The 20,384-nt window shown below is 47.4% G+C and overlaps 3 protein-coding genes across 15 annotated transcripts in view; 1 reads left to right on the forward strand and 2 right to left on the reverse strand.

The window, feature by feature from the left end:
• The window catches only part of UBXN11 (UBX domain protein 11), a 41,017-nt gene extending 24,077 nt beyond the window's left edge, over positions 1 to 16,940 (forward strand). For 3 of the 6 annotated variants that reach the window (XM_007491358.3, XM_007491360.3, XM_007491359.3), the window contains 7 exons: positions 7,888 to 8,102; positions 9,720 to 9,797; positions 12,067 to 12,184; positions 12,605 to 12,753; positions 13,436 to 13,476; positions 13,691 to 13,803; positions 14,412 to 16,940. In XM_007491358.3, the coding sequence (XP_007491420.2) occupies positions 7,888 to 8,102; positions 9,720 to 9,797; positions 12,067 to 12,184; positions 12,605 to 12,753; positions 13,436 to 13,476; positions 13,691 to 13,803; positions 14,412 to 14,734 (1,037 nt within the window). In that variant the 3' untranslated portion in view covers positions 14,735 to 16,940. Of the gene's footprint in view, positions 1 to 7,887; positions 8,103 to 9,719; positions 9,798 to 12,066; positions 12,185 to 12,604; positions 12,754 to 13,435; positions 13,477 to 13,617; positions 13,804 to 14,411 lie in introns of those variants that run through there. The other 3 variants (XM_016422104.2, XM_007491361.3, XM_016422105.2) reach the window with 3 other exon arrangements.
• On the reverse strand, positions 14,947 to 16,155 carry SH3BGRL3 (SH3 domain binding glutamate rich protein like 3). Of its 2 annotated transcripts, XM_001369695.4 has the most exons (3): positions 16,022 to 16,155; positions 15,475 to 15,642; positions 14,947 to 15,387 (listed from the first exon to the last, which is right to left on the reverse strand). In XM_001369695.4, the coding sequence occupies exons 1-3, from the start codon at positions 16,067 to 16,069 to the stop codon at positions 15,322 to 15,324; spliced, it is 282 nt and encodes a 93-aa protein (XP_001369732.1). In that variant the 5' UTR covers positions 16,070 to 16,155; the 3' UTR covers positions 14,947 to 15,321. The 2 variants fall into 2 exon arrangements, with proteins under 2 accessions (XP_001369732.1, XP_056651467.1); XM_056795489.1 differs by having other exon boundaries at positions 14,947 to 15,642.
• Positions 16,632 to 20,384, reverse strand: part of CEP85 (centrosomal protein 85) — a 39,124-nt gene continuing 35,371 nt past the window's right edge. For 6 of the 7 annotated variants that reach the window (XM_007491356.3, XM_007491353.3, XM_016422103.2 and 3 more), the window contains 2 exons: positions 18,932 to 19,157; positions 16,632 to 18,360 (listed from right to left, as the gene is read on the reverse strand). In XM_007491356.3, the coding sequence (XP_007491418.1) occupies positions 18,200 to 18,360; positions 18,932 to 19,157 (387 nt within the window). In that variant the 3' untranslated portion in view covers positions 16,632 to 18,199. Of the gene's footprint in view, positions 18,361 to 18,931; positions 19,158 to 20,384 lie in introns of those variants that run through there. The other variant, XM_007491357.3, reaches the window with a different exon arrangement.

Consider the following 20,384-nt stretch of genomic DNA (forward strand, 5'->3'; position numbering starts at 1 on the left):
TAATCATTGGATTTAATTTTTTTTCTTTTTGATGTTTTCCAGGCCAGTTTGTTTTTGCTAATTCAATATTTTACATTTTACATTTTCTCAGCCTTTTTGATTTTGTTTTTAACATTCCTTGTTACCTTATGAAGTCATTGGCTTCCATATGATCCATTCACATTTTCAGGGAGTTTGTTGCTTCCACAAAGTTTTGAACCTCTTGTGCCAAGCTGTTAATTCTCTTTCTAATTCTTTCTTCAATGATTTTCATTTCGTTTCCAATTTTTTCTTCTAGTGTTCTCATTCCATTTATAAAAACACATTCTTGATGTGTTTTTCTCTTATTTTAGAGTTTTTCTTTTCTCTTTTGTGTCTTGAGTATCTCTACCACCATAATAACTCAACACAGAATAGCTTTTTTTGTTTGCTCATTTTTCTAGTCTCCTTCCTGACTTAGGAGGAGCTGTGTCAGGGTTGGGCTCTGTGGCACTTCTGGAGGGAAGGTCTGGGCTGATGCTGTTGCTACTTAGGCTATTGAGTGTTGCAGGACCTCAGAGATAGTTTGGGAAGCTGCAAGTTTTCAGTGCTCCCAAAGTGGTCTGAGTCAGGGTAAATAAAGTCTGTTTGCTGCCCCTGCCCCTGCAGGGCTCTAAGCCCTGCAAGTTCCTGGCCTGGGTTTGTATCTGTTAGGTAAGCTTGGGTAGTTCAGAGGGGCAGAATTTTAAGCTTCCCCTTTGGTCTTGGTCTCCTGCTTTGGTTATTGGTTACCAACTGGGCTAGATGTTAGATGGGAGATTCTGCTATGAGCTTAGGGGCTGAGCTGATATGGCTCACTGTCCACACTGTTCAGGGCCTCTCTACCTGGGAAAGACAATGCCATTGTGACTGCCAGTGTGCACAGGTTCCATTTTCACTCTGCTCTGGATTTCTGAACTATGTGGCAGGGCCCTGGAATGGATTTAGGGTACCCCTGGGATCTCCTTTTAGCCTTTGGATGCAGCCTCTCCCTGGGCTCTGGACCCAACCCCATCCCCAGTAACTGTAGGCCTCTTCATCTCCCTACATTGGCCTGAGTAGGACAAAAGACTCCCTGTGACTTTTTTTTCTGAATTTCTCCATCAGAGTTTGGACTGGTGCATTTTACAGATGTGTTTGGAAGAGTTGTAGATGGGAGCTTAGTTACACAGCTTCCTCTGTTCCTCCATCCCTTCCTGTTTCCCAGGATTCTCTGAAATTGTCCACCTTGGCCTTTCTTACAGCACAGTAATATTCCATCACATCAGATACTGCAGTTTTTTCAGTCATTCCACAGTGGAGAGACACCCCTTAAATTTCTTTTTTCTCCTTTAGTCCTTCCACCTATTTCAGGATAAGGAAGTTTGTTTTGCTTTTGATTATTCTCACCCCCATAGAATCCCCCTCTTAACCTCCACACCCCAATCCTGATCCATGCTTACTGATCGATGTCTACAAGAAACTCTGGGAGTGTGCATGTGTGCGCAGCGTATACAGTGTGTACAATGTGTTCTGCCATTCTTTGGTTCACTGATAACAGAGAAGTTCATAGTGATCCCACTTCCCTCACCCTTTCCTCTAGATTTACATATTCTGTTTTTCACAAAACTCAATTATAAGAAACAGCAAGTTCCTCTGCCCTTCTTCCTTTTTTCTTTGACCCTCCCTTCCTTTTCTCACCCTAAAACAGAATCCACCCCTGGGTCCTCTGGTTTTATTATTCATCTGCTTAAAAACCCTTTGAAGACATTAACGTTCTTAAAGGCACATTTATTTCTTTTCCCTACTAAAATATTAGTGCTGAATCAGCTAAAAAAATCTTGCTTTTATAGATTTCTCTTGACTATTGAGTTTGTATTTCCAAGTTCCTAAAAGTTCTGATTTTTTTCATCAAATATGCTTGAAAGTTCTCTGTTTCATTAAAGATACTAATTTCCCCTTCTATAGGGTTATACTCGGCTTTTTTGGATATGTTTTCCTTGGCTATAAGCTAGTAGTATCTTTTGCTTTTTGGAATACTGTATTCAAAGATTTCTTTTTATTTATAGTACAAATTGCCAGATATTATGTCATTAGGACTGATGTTCCTTGGTACCTGAACTTTCTGCCTTCTTGAAGGTCTTATATTTATATAGTTGTTGTTTTTTTCTTTGCTGTAGATTGGATTTTGGCTATCACATTTCCCAGGACTTGTCCTTTGGTGATTTTTCTCAAGAGATAATCAGATAATTAGTATCCTCCCCACTCCCATTTTCATTTATAGATTTCTTGAAATAGAGTGGCTAGACTTTTTTTCCCCTTATCTTTTTTCTTTATGAAAGTGATCCGAAAAAAAAATTTGTAATGAAATAAAAGTGATCTTTTAGCAGGGAGTAGCATGGAACCATAAGTAAATGCCTTGGGTTGTATTGTCATTTTAATTATATCAATACAACCTATGAGCAATCCTTCTGATTATTTAGGCTTGCTTTTATTTTTATAAGGACTGTTTTAGAGTTGTATTAATTTAATTCCTTTTTATATTAATAGCTACATTCACAAATGTTTTATGTATTCTGGAATGGATTTTCTTTATCTCTTTTTGTTGGGTTTTATTGGTAATACATAGAAAGACTGATGGTTTTTGTGGTTTATTTTATCATGCTATTTCACTGAAATTACTATTTTAGTTTTTAGTTGATTCTCTAAGCTTTTTTTACATAAACCCTCATGTCAACTGCAAAGAGTGATCATTCTTCCATTATTGCCTACAATTATTTCCTTAATTTTTTCTTGTTTTATTAGTATAAGATTTCTAGTGATGACAATGGAAAATTTTTGCCTTACCCCTGAACTTACTATAAAGGCCTCCAGAGTTTTTCTATTACAGATAGGACTAGTTTTAGGTTAGAGATAAATACCACTTAGCATAAGAATAATTTACTTTTCTGCATCTATTCATATAATAATGTGAATTTTATTATTTTTATTAATGTAATCCATTATGTTTATAGTTTTTTCAATATTAAACCAATCTTTTTTTTTCCTAGCCATAGTGTGTATTCTTTTTTACATATTGTTATAACCCCTTTTGTTAGCATTTTGTTCAGTACTTTTATGTTGATATTTATTAGGTATATTGGTCTTTAGTTTTATTTTATTTTTTTAAAACCTTTACCTTTTGTCTTGGAATCAATACTGTGTATTGGTGCTAAGGGCTAGGCAATGGGGATTAAGTGACTTGCTCAGGGTCACACAGCTGGGAAGTGTCTGAGGTCACATTTGAACCTAGGATCTCCTGTCTCTAGACCTGGCTCTCAATCCACTGAGCTACCCAGCTTTCCCCTATAGTTTTATTTTTTTACTCTATCTCACTCTGGTTTTGGTGCCAGGACCATTTTTGTCTTAGGAAGAAGTTTGTTAGGATCTATTTTTCTTGATTTTTGTAAATAACTTATGTAATATTGGAATTAACTATTCTTTGAATGTTTGAGAGTATTCACTTATAAATCTATTTTTTTCCTTGTTTGGCTTGCTCACTATCTCTCACTATTCCTATTATTGGGACATTTAAGTTCTTTATTTCTTATTTTCTTAAAACAAATATTTTATATTTTTGTGAATATTCATTTAAATTATATCGTCATTTTTGTTAGTATATAATTGAGCAAATTACTTTCTAGAAATTTCTTTTATTTCTTCATTCATTATGAATTTTCCTTTCTAATTTTTTACATTGACAATTTTTTATCAGATGATCTGATAGTTTACTTTTTAAAAATCAGCTCCTAGTTTTATTTATTAACTCATTGGGATATTTTTGTTTTCAATTTTATCTCTTGATTTTCAAATTTTTATAATTTTCTTTCTGGGTTTTTTAATGTGTTGTTTTTGGTGTGATGCTCAATTTGTTGACTTGATGTTTTATTTGTTGATAAAAGTATTCAGAGATATGTAATTTTTCTTCTAACAACTGCTTTGCTATATCCAAAAGTTTTAGAATTTTGTCTTGTAATTTTTTAAAAAATTATTTCATATCTATGATTTGTGCTTGAGTATTAAATTATTTAGTTTTCACTTACATTTGAATCATTTCTTGGAGGGTCCTTTACTAATTATAAATTAATTGCATTGTCTTTAGCAAAGGATGTATTTGTTATGAAATTTTTATGATCAAGCCCATGGTTTTGTAGAGTGCCATACACAACTGAGAAATAGGTATATTCCTTTTTATTCTCATTCAGTCATTGTTAGGGATTTGCTATAGCTAATTTACAAATTTCTTTTCATGTCTTTAACTTATTTCTTGTTTACTTCTTTTTAATGTTTATCTAGGTCTAGATTATAGTTTTGTAATTTCTCTCTGTAATTTAATTAACCTTTCCCTCAAGTATTTATATACAGTGCCATTCAGAGCTCCACATGTACTCACTGTCTCTCTCTCTCTCTCTCTCTCTCTCTCTCTCTCTCTCTCTCTCTCTCTCTCTCTCACTCTCTCTCACACACACACACACATACAGAGTCATACCTAAGATATTCATGTGTGTGTGTGTGTGTGTTGTCTAAATGAAGAGACATCTTTTAGATGTCATGGATAGATATTATCTGTTTCACTTCGCAGAAAATAGGAGAGTCATGCCTGTACCATCAGCATCCTAACTGAGTGGTAAAGGGTTTCAGAATCCAAGACTGTCTAGGTTGAATGAGCTTTTATTTTCCAAGGTCATATTAAGCTAAACTTATATCTACCACCTGCTCAAATATTTCTAGTCTAGGATATGCTTTGGGTAGGTTCAGAAGGAAAGCTACTTGCTCTTACTGATTATTCTTTTAAACCCTTACCTTCCGTCTTGGAGTCAATACTGTGTATTGGCTCCAAGGCAGAAGAGTGGTAAGGGCTAGGCAATGGGTTAAGTGACTTGCCCAGGGTCACACAGTTAGGAGGTAGCTGAGGTCAGATTTTAACCTAGGACCTCCCGTCTCTAGACCTGGTTCACAATTCACTGAGCTACCCAGCTGCCCCCACTGATTATTCTTAAAGGGAAGGATAGAAGCCTTATCTTACACACACCATGTTAGCTCATTTCTCACCAAATGATGGTTTTACAAAAGATCATCACAAATACCAAGTAAACCTATTTATCTAAGCAAATCAGCAAACAGAAATCAGATTCATAGATTAGAATAGTGGTGTTAAATAGAAATATGAGCCACTAAACCATACTAAGTCACTAAATCATAAACCCTGTGGGCCACATATTGATTTAGAAAGCCTATTTATTATCTGTATATTTTTTGTTTTGTTAAATATTCCCCAATGCATTTTAATTTGGATGGGCTATGCTTGGGAGTGCTCTGGGCTGCAGTGTGTCCTGCTGGCTATATATTTGATGCCACTGTATCAGAATGTACCCCAAAATAAAAAAGATTATATGAGCTTTTCAACAGAGAGAAAATCTCAGATCAAAACAAGAAATTGAGAAGGATCTCACCCAGGAGAACTTAACTCTCACAAGTATCTAGAATTACAAGTCCTGGAGGTCAAGGAACCTAATGAGGCTGATTTCCCATGTCCATAATTCTGAAGGTTCCAATGTACCCCATTAAAAAAATCTGCACCCTTCAAAAGCCTCTTTTTTCTCAACCACCACTTTGGAGGTCCTCTCCCTAAGGGTGCATCCCACTAACTCAAGTGAATCCTCTTGGCATGTATGTAGTATTATGTATGTGTGTGCATGTGCATATACACATACAAACATATGCATGGTATTGATATTATTTAATTTTCTATGGTGCCTTTAAGCATAATGTAGCTTCTCTACAATCTCTTGTAACCATGTCTATTTTTCCATTTTTCTTTCTGACATTGTAATTACCTCTAAATTAAAAAATTCACCTAGAGCATTATAAATTCTCCAGGCTCTCAGTTTAACTGTCTATTTATATCTTAAGTTTTTCTTGTAATCATCTTGTTGTATCCTGTGACTTTCTTTCCTTCTTTGGGTGTGTTCATCCCTTTTATATTCACTATTATATACTGGGGCATAAAGGTTGAATATCTCTAAGAAATAGCTATAGTTAGATTTTCTATCATTTCCTTTATTTGTTGCTCATTTTTAGCATCAACAACTTGTTTAAATAGATCAGGTTGAAACTCCTAACTTCAAAAATGCCTTCCTATTTTTATCCTTTCTTCTAATTTGGTAATGATTTTGACTTTTGCTCTAATGGTCAGCTTACACAGACTTGGAAATGACTTCCACATCAGTAATTAGGAGTTTTCTATATGTTAAAATATAGTCAGTTTTATAGTTTGTGATGTTACTCTATGTTTACTGTGTCTGGTGGTGCCTTCCAACTTTCTTCTTGAAGAAAGTATTCATGATGTAGACATGAATTAACTCCTTTATTCATCTGTCCAAGGAAAACCTGGGGACTATCCTTCCTTTTAGGTGCAATTTTGTTTTTATTGATCAACTTTATTGCAAGGCTTCATATAAACTCCTGCATACTCCCAACTGAGCTCCCCATGATGTATAATGCTTACTGTATGTAAAACAGTGTAAGAGAGCATTTTATATTGATAAAAAAGCAGCCTCATACCATAGATCTTTTATTAAAAGAAAGGATGAGTTTTTTCTTTAGAAATATGGTCAATATTGGCTAGTGGGTTTAATCTGAGTTTCATCACTACTTTGTACTATTTTAGGCTCCAACTTCTGGCTTCATTTATAGAGAGTATTTTCCTGAGGGAAAGGATTCACTTCGCCAGTTGCACGTCAACTTATTCATCTTTGGGCAAAAATATCAAATATAGAATGCAAGCAATTTCATTTGTGTCTATATGTCTAATAACCATGATTCTTTGTATCACCTGTCACATTTCCTACCATTCTACTACTGTTAGGAGTTGAATAAGTAGTCTGAGAACACACAGGACTGAGAGCTATCCTATTTTTTTTCTCGGTATTGTAGATTGTAGAGAGAAGCAGCATGGTTTAGTGGATAGAATGCCTGGCTTAGATTCTGGAAGACCTGGGTTCCAAACCTGAGCTGTGTGACCATGAGCCAGTTGCTTTAAGAAACCCCCTAGGGCTTATCTACTTGCTTATGAAAAAGATTGGTGGAGAGTTCCCACCCCAGGAGTTCTTGGATGGAGGTGTGTGGTGTTAACCAGATTCCATCATCTGGTGACAGCCATACTGGTGATAAGGAATTCTTTGGCCAGGCTGGCCCTTAGAAGGGCCCCTACGTCACCAGGACCATGCATGAAGCCTTTCCAGATGAGCAGAACCCACCAAAGATTGTCCGTAGCCAGTATAACTTTGAAGAAGTTTATTTTACCTCCATGATATGGCATGAGGCCTTAGACTAGGAGTTGGGAGGAATAGGACTTCCAAACTCTCTATGGTTTACAAAATACTCCCTGGAAGTAGATAGTACACAGATTGTTATTACCATTTGATAGGAGAGGAAACTGAGCCTTAGACAGATGAAATGACTTGTCTGGGATCTCACCTCTAATTTCTTGTCCATTATTCTTTCCCACGAATCACACTGGGAAGCGATTCTTGAATATATATCCAGGTATCCAGTAATTGTAAAATGAAAGCAGGTGTTATTGTTGTTGTTATTGTTATTATTATTATTATTATCATCATCATAGTGATCTTAGGGCAGCCTGGTCTGGAGTCAGGGGCATAGATCAAGAGACCTTTCAGAGCCCTAGGAACTGGGAACTCTGGGACTCGGCTCTTTCCCAGGCCCCACTGCCCACACATACCCATTCTGGAAAGAACAGGACTGTTTATCTCTTGGCCCCATTTCTACTGGGTAAAAAGACACATGAAAAGTAGTAGGGCATGCATTTTTCAAAGGGTTGCTGCCCCTCAGAAAGCCCTTGGTTATTAGGAGACTCCACGGTGCCTCCCAAGGTGGACTTTGATGAGCTGCTCGAGAACCTACGAGATCTCAGTCTGTTGGCTGGAGAGGGGCAGTCTTTGGTACATACCTCATCCAGCATGGCGGTGCTCAAGACCCCTGAGCCAGTGCCCCTGACACTGTATCAAAATGGGATCATCATGTTCAACGGCCCCTTCCGCCCCTTCTCAGATGTCTCCACACAGGTAAGGAGCCCCAGTGGGCAGGGGAAAGGATTGGGGATGTTCAGAAGAGAGGTAGGGAAAACCCAGTCACACCTCCATTACTGATTCTTAGGATGACCTCGGGCAATTTATTTTCCTTTTCTGGGCCTCTGTGACCTCTTGTGTTAGATAGGGAGGGCTGGACAAGAATCCATCCTTCCATCCTTCCATCCATCCATCCATCCTTCCTTCCTCCCTTAGTTCCTTCCTTCCTTCCTTCCTTCCTCCCTCCCTCCCTCCCCCTCACCTCCCCCTTTCCCTTCCTCTCTCCCCTCCCTCCATCACCTCCCATCTTAGAATCAACACTGTGTATTGGCTACAAGGCAGAAGAGTGGTAAGGGCTAGGCAATGGGGGTCAAGGGACTTGCCTAGAATCACAGCAAGGAAGTGTCTGAGGTCAAATTTGAACCCAGGACCTATCCAGCTGTCCCCCTATGAATACTCTTTAAATGACCTTTGAATCTGTGACATCCTCCTCTGTGTGAAACCCCGTGCTAGGCTAAGGGAAGGCAGGGGGGTTGATGAAAGGGACAGAAATTCAGAGGAGATGGTTCTTGTCCTTATGAAATCCACAATCCAGTAAAGGGGCAAAACCTAAAGGCAGATCTGTGACACACAATCATACATTCCCAGGGTTCCCTGAGGTCTGACGGGGAGTGAGGCACAGTGGGGTGGGGGAAATTGGGGCAGCACTGGAGCTGGGCTTGAAAGGCAGAGAAAGAAACCACCAGGCAAAGAGAGGGAACATGGTGGACATAGTCAAGGAAGAGGTTGCCAAAGGGCAGAGGCCTACAGGAACAACATTGGCGACATTCACTTACTATGCCAAGCACATGATGCCATCTTCAGGGAGGATACAAAGCATTTTGAGTCACTGGAAAGGAATGAAGGTTTTGCACAGAGGCCAGGGGACGGAGGAGGTGACCTTCTGTCCCCCAAGAATCAGGCCCACCCAGGGCCAAGAGAACAAGGGAAGAGTCGGTTTGCCCACAACAGCTTCTGAAATCCCTCACTAAAGTGTCAGGAGCCACTGCTCCATGTGTCAGGAAAGGGGAACCACACAAGGAAATCACGGGTCCTTCGAGTATTACAGAAGGGGGCCTCCTCTCCCAGCCCATATGAGTAAATGGGCTATTCACTGGGATCCTCTGTGCCCCAGGAAGTGAAGCTTGATGGTGGAGGGTGGAGGCAGCACGATGGACCTTTCCACAGCTACCAGAGGAGCCCTTTCCCTGCCAGGACTCGAGTGGGGCCTCTCCAAGTCTGGCTGATGGGTAACTCCTCTTTCTGCCTTGAGGACAATGACCATCTACTGCATGCCAGGCAGTCCTGGAAGTCTTCTGAGGGCTCAGGGGCCTCTTCTAGCCCTGCAAATACAGGGCTCAGTCTGGGCCAAGGCAGAGACCCTTGTGTGGTCAGGAATGGAAGGGAATTGGAGTCAGGGCCAAGGTATGGGACCCCTGGGGTTAATCAGTTTAGCAACGTCTATGGGATGGGGATGGAGATAGGAGGGAATTGGCCTTATTTGATGTAGTGATCACTCCCCCACCTAGCTCTCCCTGCTCCAACCTTCCATCTTTCTGCCCCTCTTCCCTGCAGCAATGTATCCAGGACATCTTAGATGGTTTCTTTCCTTCAGAGCTGAAGAAAATCTACCCCAATGGCGTCCCTTTCCAGGTAAGGAGCTCTCCCCAGCCTGGGAGACCCCACTCAAGTCTCTCTAGTCCTCATCCCGGAGCTGGGCTTCAACAACTGTCTGGAGGTTAGATGAAAGAGAAGTGGCACATGGCCACAGGCCTCGGGAAACTCCCACTGGAGAGGGAAAGGCACCATCTCCGACCTCAGGGAGCCCTCATTCCCTGGGGAAATGGTCCTTGTCCTTAGGGAGCTCCCCTCCCATGTATCTGGAGATCCACAAAGACAAGGTGGTGCCTTCCATTGTGAGGAGGGAGAGAACCTTTGACTTGAGCTTGGGAAAGCTTCCCTGCAAGGAGGATCTGAGATGGACTGGATCCACAGCGGGCCGCTGAGGAGGACTGAGGCACTGGCCTAGCTAAGGGCACCAACATTTGTATCTGGAGCTGCCATGAGGGCAGGGGGAAAGGATGGGGGCAGAGAGGCCCCGGGGAACAGGCAGTGAGTGCCTCCTGCTGGTCACCCAGAGGGATAGCTTTGGGGAGACTTCCCTCAGCCTCAACTTGGTCCACAGAGGTCCCTGCCCTCTAGTTGGGAAGAACCTTGTCATCTGGTACAAACCACAAGGCAGATGGGCAGCAAGGTGGAAGCGGAAGAGGCCTGGTTCAGAAATCAGAGGCTCTAGGTTTGAATTCTGGCTGTGTGACCCCAACTGGGCAGGCCACTTCCTCCCTCTGGCCAATCGAGGGGCTTGGACCCCTCCTCACTCTCAGCTAGTGATTTCCAGGGCCCAAGAGAGCCAGAATTGGAAACAATTCCTTTCAACAAGCCTTTATTAAGCACCTAGCGTTTGCAACCCTTTGCTAGGCACTGCCCAAGAGACCGAGATGGAAAAGAAGCCCTTATGGAGCGTATGATCAGTTTCAGGAGGGGAAGGAAATGAATACAGAGAGCCAGGCTCGGAGGAGAGGCGACCTCCACTGCGTCAAATAAGGCCAACTCCCATCTCCATCGCCATCCCATAGTCCTTGCTAAGCCTGACTCCGCTTCCCTCCCATTCCATTCCCATCCAAAGTGGGGATGTGAAAGCAGAGCTATGTCAGGGAAGGCATCCCAGAATGGCAGCCTGCCAGAGGAGACAAGCTCATTCCATGCCTGAAAAAAAGTATGAAGACGGTATTTATGAGGAGCTTTGGACAGCTCTTGTCCTCATGGAGATGACAGTCTAGTCAAGGAGATTGAGAATGCCCGAAAGCAGGGGCTGGGGACAGAGTGCTGGGCCTGGAGTCAGGAAGAGCCCAGTTCAAATCTGGCCTCAGAGCTCTGGGCCTCTTCAAGCCGCTTAACCTCTGTTTGCCTTTATCTGCTGGATGAGGAAATGGCAAACCAGTCCAATCTTCTCCAAGAAAAAGTGCTCTGGACCCTGGGATCACAGAGTCAGAGGACAACAAAGGTCTCCCTCTTGACTATTCCCAGTGACCTTTCCCCACATCATCTGCGAGTTGTGATCGGCATGTCCATGCCAGGAGATCCTGATAGCTAGTGGTAGACTGACGGGCCCAAACCACGGTGAGCCAGAGAGGCCGGAGCAGCCACGGGGCAGCTTGTGTCCTTTAAGGCAAAGGCCCTGGTTTGTGAATCAGAGGCCCTGGGTTTGAATTCTGGTGGTGTGGAATTGCACCAAATGACCCCTGAGATCCCTCCTCCCTCTGAGTTAGTCATCTCCAGGGTCCAAGGTAACAATTCCCCATCTCTTGGGGATGTGTGAAAAAAAAGCGTTTTGAAGGCTAAGAGTGCTCTAAAAACACCAGCTGCCTTTCCTGTTATTGTTGTAGAGTAGCACTGTGGTGTGGCGGGAAAACTGGCGAACTTCTGAGTCAGTCACCTTGGGTTCAAATCCCAGGTCCATTGCTCACTAGCTCAGGGAGTCTGGGCAAGTTACATCTGCAAACTTCATTTTCCTCATCTGTAAAATGGGAATAACAACAGTACTTGAAGGGCTTACCTCCGATCTGGGGGTGTGATCTGGGGCAAGGCATTTGTGCTCTTTGATCCTCAGTTTATCTCTATAATGGGGATAGAGAACACTTGCTGTAAAGTGCCATAGAAATCATAGGCCGACCTATTGCTGTTTAGACTTGCTGGAAAGAGGTAGGAAAGGGGGAGGATGGGAAGGCCCAGATGATCTATGATCTGTCAGGGTTTGGCTGCTGTGGGGCCCCGGAGAGGAACCACCACCTCCATCTCCGTCTCCACCAGCTAGGAGAATTGGATGGAGTCTGTGCAGACACTCCGTCCTTCCCACACCCAGGTGACAGACCTTCGCAATGTGGTCTACCAGGAGAAGCACCTCCCTAAAGCCTTCTCAGGCCCAGGGTATGTGATAGGAAGTATGAATTCTAAGGAGTCTGAAAAGCTGCACGAGCCAGGTGAGCCTCTGCTTGGGAGGGGCAGAAGCAGGTGGTGGAGGGAGCCCTCCAGTCTACCCGAAAGGGCACCCTAAATTGTTAGACTTGGTTCTCTGGGCAGGACATCCCCAGCTGCTTCCAGCAGTCCCTTTCCCCGCCGAGGCCTGCTTTCCAGAGGACAAATACCTCCGCTAACTTCCACGGCTCACACCATGGGCAGCACAGTTGTTTGTTTTTTTTAAGTGCAGGACTTGAAGCTGACCCCTTTTCATTTGATTTACCCCCTCATTGGATCCCAGGGGTGCTATCCGGCATGTTAGCACTTCCTTCCTGTAAACCGGATAAGCTCTCAGTCTAGATCTTCATCTAAATCAGCGATCAAAGTGTTGATCATGGAGGGTCCAGGCCAGATGCCACATCTAAACTCCATCCCTCTGACAGTGACGGACAGCATCCCTTTTGTGGGGAACACCACCTTCTCCCAACCTCCTACACTCACCAAAGAGCAGTTTCTGAGAAAGCTTCCCAAATTTGTGATTCGGCATGGGGAAGTGATTGAAGTTCGGGAACCTATCCGGGAAACTCTGGAAGTGAGTGTCTGCTGCCCCTTGGGTGGCGTCATGGGCTGGGGCACACGCTGCCTGACTTGGGTGAGCCTCTTTGCTCCCCTGTCCAGTGGTGAGAACACGATTACCCCATAGCACTTCCCTGGGCAGGAGCTGCTTGGGGGGGGGGGTGTCGGGGCTCCCTCTGGGGCCCTGATGGGCAGGAAGGGCCACTCCAAATTCAGAGAAGTAGACAAGAGCCCCTGGGTGGAATTGGCGAGATCTGGACCCCAGGGTGAGCTGTGGGGCCGCACCCTGCTCCTTCTGGTTTCCTGGAGTCTGGCAGGGCCCCCAAGTCTGCCAGCCCTTTACCCCTTCCGCGCTTCCACCTTCCTCTGATTAGTCCCTTTTCCAGTAATCTCCTTGGCACTTTCCATCTCTGTCAACATATCTATCTTGACTGTCTTGAAGAATATGTCCTATTTCCCCCTCAGATTTGGGCTCCTTCATGGGTAAAGACTTTGTCTCCCTCCCTTCAGCTTCCTGGTTCCAGGAGGACCCGGGGCTCATTCCCGTGAGGGGTGGGGGGCAGATCACGGCTGAGCCTTTAAGAGTTTTTCATTATAAGCCGCAGGGCTCATGGCGGTCCTCAGAAGGTGGGGAAGGAGGGAAGGGGGGAGGCAGGACTGTAGCCTCAGGGCCAATGTCTTGCTTCCTTGCCTCAAAGGGCTGCTCAGGGACCCAGGAGATCTTGGTGGAGACTGAGAGGTGAGAATCCTAAGAATGGGGGAGATAGGGCAGGGCAGGGCTGATGGGGGACGGGTTGAAATGCCCTTACAGGGGCTCTGGGGGTGGGTGGGCGGGCTGGGGGAGGGCAAGGCCACTGGGACCAGTCCAAAGCACCTGCAGCCCTGGGCCCCAGGGTGACGGGGCTGGGGCCCCCAGGCTGAGGCAGACATCTTCATCACCGGCCCCCCCGGAGTTTCCCACCGTCACTCTTCGGATCAAGTCTGAGAACGGGGAGCAATCTTTCGTGCTGCCCATGTCGCCTCTGGACACCATTGGGGATGTCAGACGGTACCTTGCACAGGCCAGGTCGGTGCCTCCTGTCCTCATCACTTGCACCCAATCCCCCAGCAAGTCCACCCTCTCCCACCGCTGGGCTGGTCACTGCTGGGTGGCCAGTCTGCACATGCCCTAGCCCGGCCGTCCCCCCAAGAACCTAACAACACTCCAGAGCTCAGAGGGACCTTTATGATCATCCATTCCCCTCCCTCGCCGAGGGGGAAGTCATTTGTCTGAAGTGAGACTTCATTGTAGAGGAGCAGCTGGGTTGCTCAGTGGCTAGAGCCAGGTCTGGACTTGGGAGATCCTGGGTTCAAATGTGGCCTCAGACCCTTCCCAGCTGTGTGACTTAACCCCGTTATCTAGCCCTTCCGGCTCTTCAGCCTTAGTACCAATACACAGTATTGATTCTAAGGTGGAAAGTAAAGGGTTAAAAAACCCCCATTAATGGTAGAACCAGAAGCTGAGCCCCAATATTCTTACTCCTAGTCAGGCTCTCCCCTCCTGCCTCTTGCTGCTAAGGTGTCTCCCCTGAAAGAGGCAGAGGATAGGTGGCTGCCCTTTAAGCTTGCTCAGACAAGGGGCAGCAGCCAGCAGGGCCCCCAGCGTGGCCTCTAACGGAATCCCTTCCACCTCAGGGACATGGACCCAGCCATGTTTGAAATCTTCAGTGTCTTCCCCAACACCGTGTACGCAGATGATTCAAAGACACTGCAGGCCTGTGGGCTGGTGCCCAATGCCATCCTGCTGCTTCGGCCCCCCAAGAATCCACACTCAGCTCCCAGTCTCTAATAAAATCACATCCCCCAGCCACTTTGGGGACTCAGTAAGGCTGCCCTGTGCGGTCCCTCTCTGGGGGAGGGGAGGCAGCCCAGCCCACAGCTGGCCCAGGGTGGGGCGGCCCTTTGTCTGGCTCCCGGAGCCCACGAGGCTGGAGGAGGCGGGCCAGGACGGAGAGTAACTTGGAAGGGGTGGTCCAGCCAGACTCCCTGTGACCAGAGCTGTCACCTCGAAGTTGGCTGAGCCTGGTGTGTACACACCCAGCGGGAAACACAGATGCAAACCCCAAAAGCCCGGGGTACCTCCCCCTAGCAGGGAAGCTCCGGGGGACAAAGAGGCCGGCCGGCCGGGACACCCTTCCCCGACACCCCAAAGGACCCATCACACACTGGCTCCGAGCCAACTAGAACATAACATTTAATCTCCTGTGGAGAGAACAGGGCCCCGCTCAGCTGGTCACCAGGTGGCTGCCTTTGGGAGGGGTGGCAGCAGGAGGGAAGGTCCCTCCCCAGAGCCCCTGTGCTGGCTGAGGAATGAGGGGGAGGGGAAGGAGCAGGGATGTTCTAAGACTGATGGATGGGCATGGAATGTAGCCTACAGGGAATGGAATGGTCCAGGAGCACAGGCCGTGTGGGCAGTGTCCGGGAGGGGACATGGGGTCTGGATCTGAGAACTGGATATACAGTACAGGTATAGAAATTGGTCCCAGGGTCCTCCAGGGCTGGGAGAGGAAGTCGGGAGAAGGAATTGGGGCAGACTCTGGGGGGGTCAGTCCAGCTTCAGGAACTCCTGCAGGGTGTCCTGTTCCACTGCCTCCACGAAGAGCTCATAGTCCTGGGGAAGAAAGGGCACCCTGAGCGCTGGGGTGTCGGGGATTCTGCCTTTATCCACACCCCTACAGCTCGGCCTGGAGTCCCTTACCCCACAGTATTGGTTCCCGTTGCATATTTGGGGTGGGATGGCCTTGGGGTCCCCGGCCAGGGTCCTCATCTCCTCCCGCAGGGCGTTGTCCTGGGAGATATCCACCAGTTCGTACTGGATCCGCTTCCCATCCAGAATGCGGGTCACCTCACTCTGCTGGGACTTGATCTAGGGGAGCCAAGAGGGGAAGGATGGTGGGGGCATTGTAGCCGAGGGCGTTAGGAGTCACGGTGTAGGAAATGAGAAGCCTTAGGCACCAGGTGAGGCAGGGGGCGTCAGTGCCCAGAGAAGGGCCCCAACACCAGGACGATGAATGGGGGGCGGGTGCGCGCTGTTGGGGTGGGGGACATTCCTCAGGCTGGAAGGGGTGATCCCGGGGTGCGGGGAGATGGGGCTAGGTCAGGGGTGGGGTCTACGGTAGGCCGGAGCCCCCAGCCCCGCCCCCCTAGAGGCCCGGCCCGGCTGCCGCAGCCCGGGCTGCAGACGGGAAGGCGGGGAAGCTCCTCGGACTCCCGGGTCCCGCTCCGCCCCCTCTTTCCGCGCTCACCTCCCGAGAACCGGTGACCGAGGTGCTGTAGACCCGGAGGCCACTCATGTTGTAGATGTGGCCCGGTGGCCGGACAGGGGGCCGCTCCGGGACTGCGCGGACCAGGCCGGGCCGGACAGCTGGATAGACCGAAGAACAGCAGCAGCGGTGGCGGTGGCGGCAGCGGTGGCAGGAGCTGAGCAGGAGACCGTGGAACTCGGGAGGGGTTTCCTTCCTGCTCCGCCCCGTGAGTCAGAAGGGCTCGGGACCAATGGGCGGGCCAGAAGGCGGAGTCTCCGCGGCGCGGCAGAGGCGGAGGGGTGGGGAGGGCTCCCCCGGCCTGTAGACGCCCGTCGGACTGAGCCTCCGCCTCGCGGGTTCCCGGGCCCTCCCCGAGGGGCGGGCGCGACCGGACCAGGGCAAGGCCTCCTTGGACGCTCCAGGCTCCGCACAAACACCCCCACCCTCACCGCGGCCCCTGAGGCTGCAGCTAGGCTGCCCTGAGCTTGTTTCCTCCCCCTCATCCCTTTTTGAAGGCTGCCCTCCGAGGTTCTTCGGTCGTGGCCTGTCTGGCTGTAGTCTCCTCGTTTTGTTCCCTACCCAGTAGGGGTAATAAAACCCAGGAAGCCAGTTAGATCTTTATTTTTTAATCAAAAGTCAATACAAACCGGTCCGTATAACAAAGATTCATATAAATACTTGTGCTTATCGACACTGAGGAAGAACAGCCCAGAGGTCCTCCTGCTCCCAGGTGCAGCAGGGTGCCTGAGGCCTGGCAGAGGGCAGGGGCTGGGCGAGCAGCTTTCCCCAAACACAGTCTAGAAATTCAACACAAAACTAGAAAAGAGGGTCTCTGAAGGGCTGTAGCTCATCTGCTCACTGACCAGAAGACTAGAAAATCAGGGATGTGCAAACTACTGGAGCAGCAAGGATGGGTACCCACAGATGCCATTAAGGCCTCAGCAGTACCCCACAGCATCCTGGGCCAGCCCTAGGGACATGAGCCTACACAAAGATCCAGGCACAAATGAGTCCAAGGTGAAAAGGGGGGGATTGATCCAAGACTTCCCCAAAAGAAGAAAAAACCCAACATAACACCCCTGTGAATGACTCAAACCCAAACCCACACCAGGAACTAAGTCAAAATGGAAACTGGTAAAAATCTAGAACCTGAGGTGCCAAGGTCTGTGTGGACATTAGTGTGTGAGGGCACCAAAACACTTGGGCCTTCCCCGAGATGGGAAGGGCTTTTCCAGCCCTGTAACAGGGCAAGAAAGGAGGGAGAAGAGACTCCCCCAAAACCCAGGCAGCTTGCCCACAGCCTCCCTGGGTTGAGGTAGCCAGAGGAAGGGAGAGTGGAGAAAGGGAATCGGAAGCCTCTGTCTACTGGGTCCAAGCAGCTCTGCCCAAATTAAGAGCCACAGAAGAGCAGATGCCCTTCAGAAGGATGGTGAAGACCAGCTGCCCCATTCCTCCCAAGGTCAGCATCCAGTACCCTACTGCTTGCAGAGACTAGAAACAAAAACAAAGAGAGAGGATTTTGTCTGCTCCTTGGAGATATACCTACAATCCCAGGTTGAAAATGTGACCTGGGTGGCTCTTTGGGGAAAAAACTTAGTTGGGGATGAGAGGTGGCAGGGAGAAGAAATTAAGGCACAAGAGTGACAAATTAGCTATTTCTCCTTTACAATGCTATGGGGACTTTACTGAAGGAAAGACCCTGAGGCATTTGGGAGGCTCCTGGGCCCTACAGATGGGAAGGCCCATCTCACCCATTAGTTAACCCTGAGGTGAAAAGATGGAGATGTGTGATTGGGCACCCCAATCCCAAAATAATCCTGTCATCTAAGGGGGAAGGAGGGTAGGCAGGGCAGGCGGCATGGAAAGTCCTTGTTAATGATCTATGGGCAATCATAGCAAATGGCCAGGGCCTCATTCTATCAGCCTCTTAAAGAAAGCATGGAAGGATGATCCTGGCTCCCAGCTGCTAGGATGGAGTATCAAGGCAACAGGGACCAGGGCAAGGTTTTCCTGGATTGCAGGTTGTGCCCAGGGAAGGCCAAGTTAATGATTAACTTGCCCTTCCTCATCACCACCCAGGGGCAAAAAGAGGAGTGGCAAGTGCTTATGCTCCTGAAGGACAAGGCATATTGAGAGGTCTTGCCTCTCCTTTGCCAAGTTCCTTTATTTCCTTTGTCCTCACTGGGTGATGCAGTTTTCTCCCATGTCCTGAGCATATCTGTCAGACATGGTGGTACGCAACTCTTCAATATCACGATGCAATTGCCGGACTTCTTCTAGTTTTTTGATGATCACATCTGGCTTCTGCAAATCTGGCTCAGTCCCTGGGAGGGACATAGCTGGGGAGAAAGAGATTTGGGAGGAAAAGCTTATTCAGTAGGCTGCTGGGAGACATTCCTTGAAAAGGGTAACAGGGAGGATCAACTTGAGATTTAAAGCCTTGGACATGGCACTTCAAGGGGTTAAGTTTATCCCATACCCTGGGTCTAAGGCCTGGGTCTAAGATCAGGCACACTGACATCTCTTTAGAACCTACTATGTTCAAGAAGCTAGAGGACCTGAAAATATAAGCCTTTGGAGTTCCCCAAGGTGGCTGAGGTAGAAGTGCTAGACTCAGAGGCCAAAGCCTGTGACTGAGGTCTAGGCATAGTTCCGACTCTGAAAAATCCCCTAGTGTGTACCTATATGATGATTCCACAGGTGTGCTAGGAGAGAAGGGCCTGGAAAACCCAAAGAGGATGATCACTGGTCAAGCTGGATATGATCATGCCTCATCAGGCACTTGGTAAGCTTGCATGACTGTGACTGGGCTGAAAGGTCTGAATGGCAGCTTCCTTCTAGTTCTGTGTCACCTAATAAGGATCATTCCCTACCCAAGGCCTCTGCACCCACCCTGGCCCTGACACTTACAATGGATGCCCAGGAGAAGGGAAAGGTTGGGGTCTCGGCCCTGGGCCCTCTGGGTCACAATACTGCATACAGCCTGAAGATCTTGCAGGCAGCTGCTCAGCTCCAGGTGCAGCTCATGGACCAGCTGGGCTGTGTCTGTAGTGGGTAAAGAAGCTGGCTGGGCTTGGCGAAGGTGCTCCTGGAGGGTCAAATTCTTCTCAATCAGGTCCTGGTTCTGTACTGAAAGCTGAGTACACAAGGCAAGCCCTGATTAAATCTAGGCTGGGGGCGGACAGACATAAGGCTCTGAGTCAGCAGCAAGCAGCCAGGCCCTGGGTTGGGCCCCCAGATAGCAGGGTCTGACTCTATCCTCCCACCAGCCTGGGTAGGGAGTGTTTCTCTGCACAGCCTTGGCTTGCCATGGCAGCTGCTACCCACAGGGGACCTGAGTCACCAGCCTGCAGGTTCCTGTTCAGGAACCAGAGAAGTTATTCTCCGCCCCTTGGAAATACATCTGCGGCCAGTGCCTCAGCCAACACTGTTAGCCAGGCCATTAGAGAAGCCTGAACACATACAAGTGAAATCTGAGGAGAACAAAACCTCCGCTGGAGATACTGGTTTCAATCTTTCCCCTCCACCCTAACAAGAGTGGCTCTGGGCCAGGCTGGCTGGGCCCCATCTCTTTGTGAAGGAGGTGATGAAAGAAGAGCAGAAGCCTCGATGGCCAACCCGTAACCAGTATCTGGGAAAGTGCCCTGCAGACTAGGCTTCTATGCCTCAGCTTTGCCATTTGCTCTGTGACCTGCAGCCAGTCATTTAACTTTAGGGCTTAAGTTTTCCCATCTGCAGAAGGTATTAAGGAAGCTAGGTGGCTCAGTGAATAGAGCACTAGGCCTAGAGTCAGAAAGATTTAAGTTCCTATGTGGCCTCATTCACTAGTTGTATGACTCTGGGCAAGTCACTTAACTTTTATTTGCCTAATCCACTGGAGAAGGAAATGGCAAATCATTTTAGCATCTTTGCCAAGAAAACCCCATACCAGCCATGAAGAGTCAGAACAACAGAAGGTATTAACAGGATCACAGAATTTTTTGAGTTGGAAAGAATCTCCATTTGATGAACTCTTTGGTCTCTTCCAGCTTTAAGGGACTTGGATAATGCCCTCTTGAATTTAAGTGGCATGCCAATTAACTACCAAAAACCTTTGCATATTCCCTAAAGTCCACCCACAGCCGAACCTATCCCTCCTCCAACACTAGACCTATGAAGGGATGATAGCCTCGCCCCACTAAACTCTCTTTCTCTCCTATTCCATGTTGCTGAACAAATTCCCTCCAGATCCCAACCACATCAGCCCTATCTTGGGATTGGGCCCAGTTAAAGAACTCTTGAACTCTGCTGCCTGTTCAGCTCACTATATAGAGCAAGAGGAACACAGACCCTAAATCCAGAAAATATTCTAGGGACATTAAAT

Source organism: Monodelphis domestica, chromosome 4, assembly GCF_027887165.1.
Source record: "Monodelphis domestica isolate mMonDom1 chromosome 4, mMonDom1.pri, whole genome shotgun sequence".
Taxonomy (NCBI): domain Eukaryota; kingdom Metazoa; phylum Chordata; class Mammalia; order Didelphimorphia; family Didelphidae; genus Monodelphis; species Monodelphis domestica.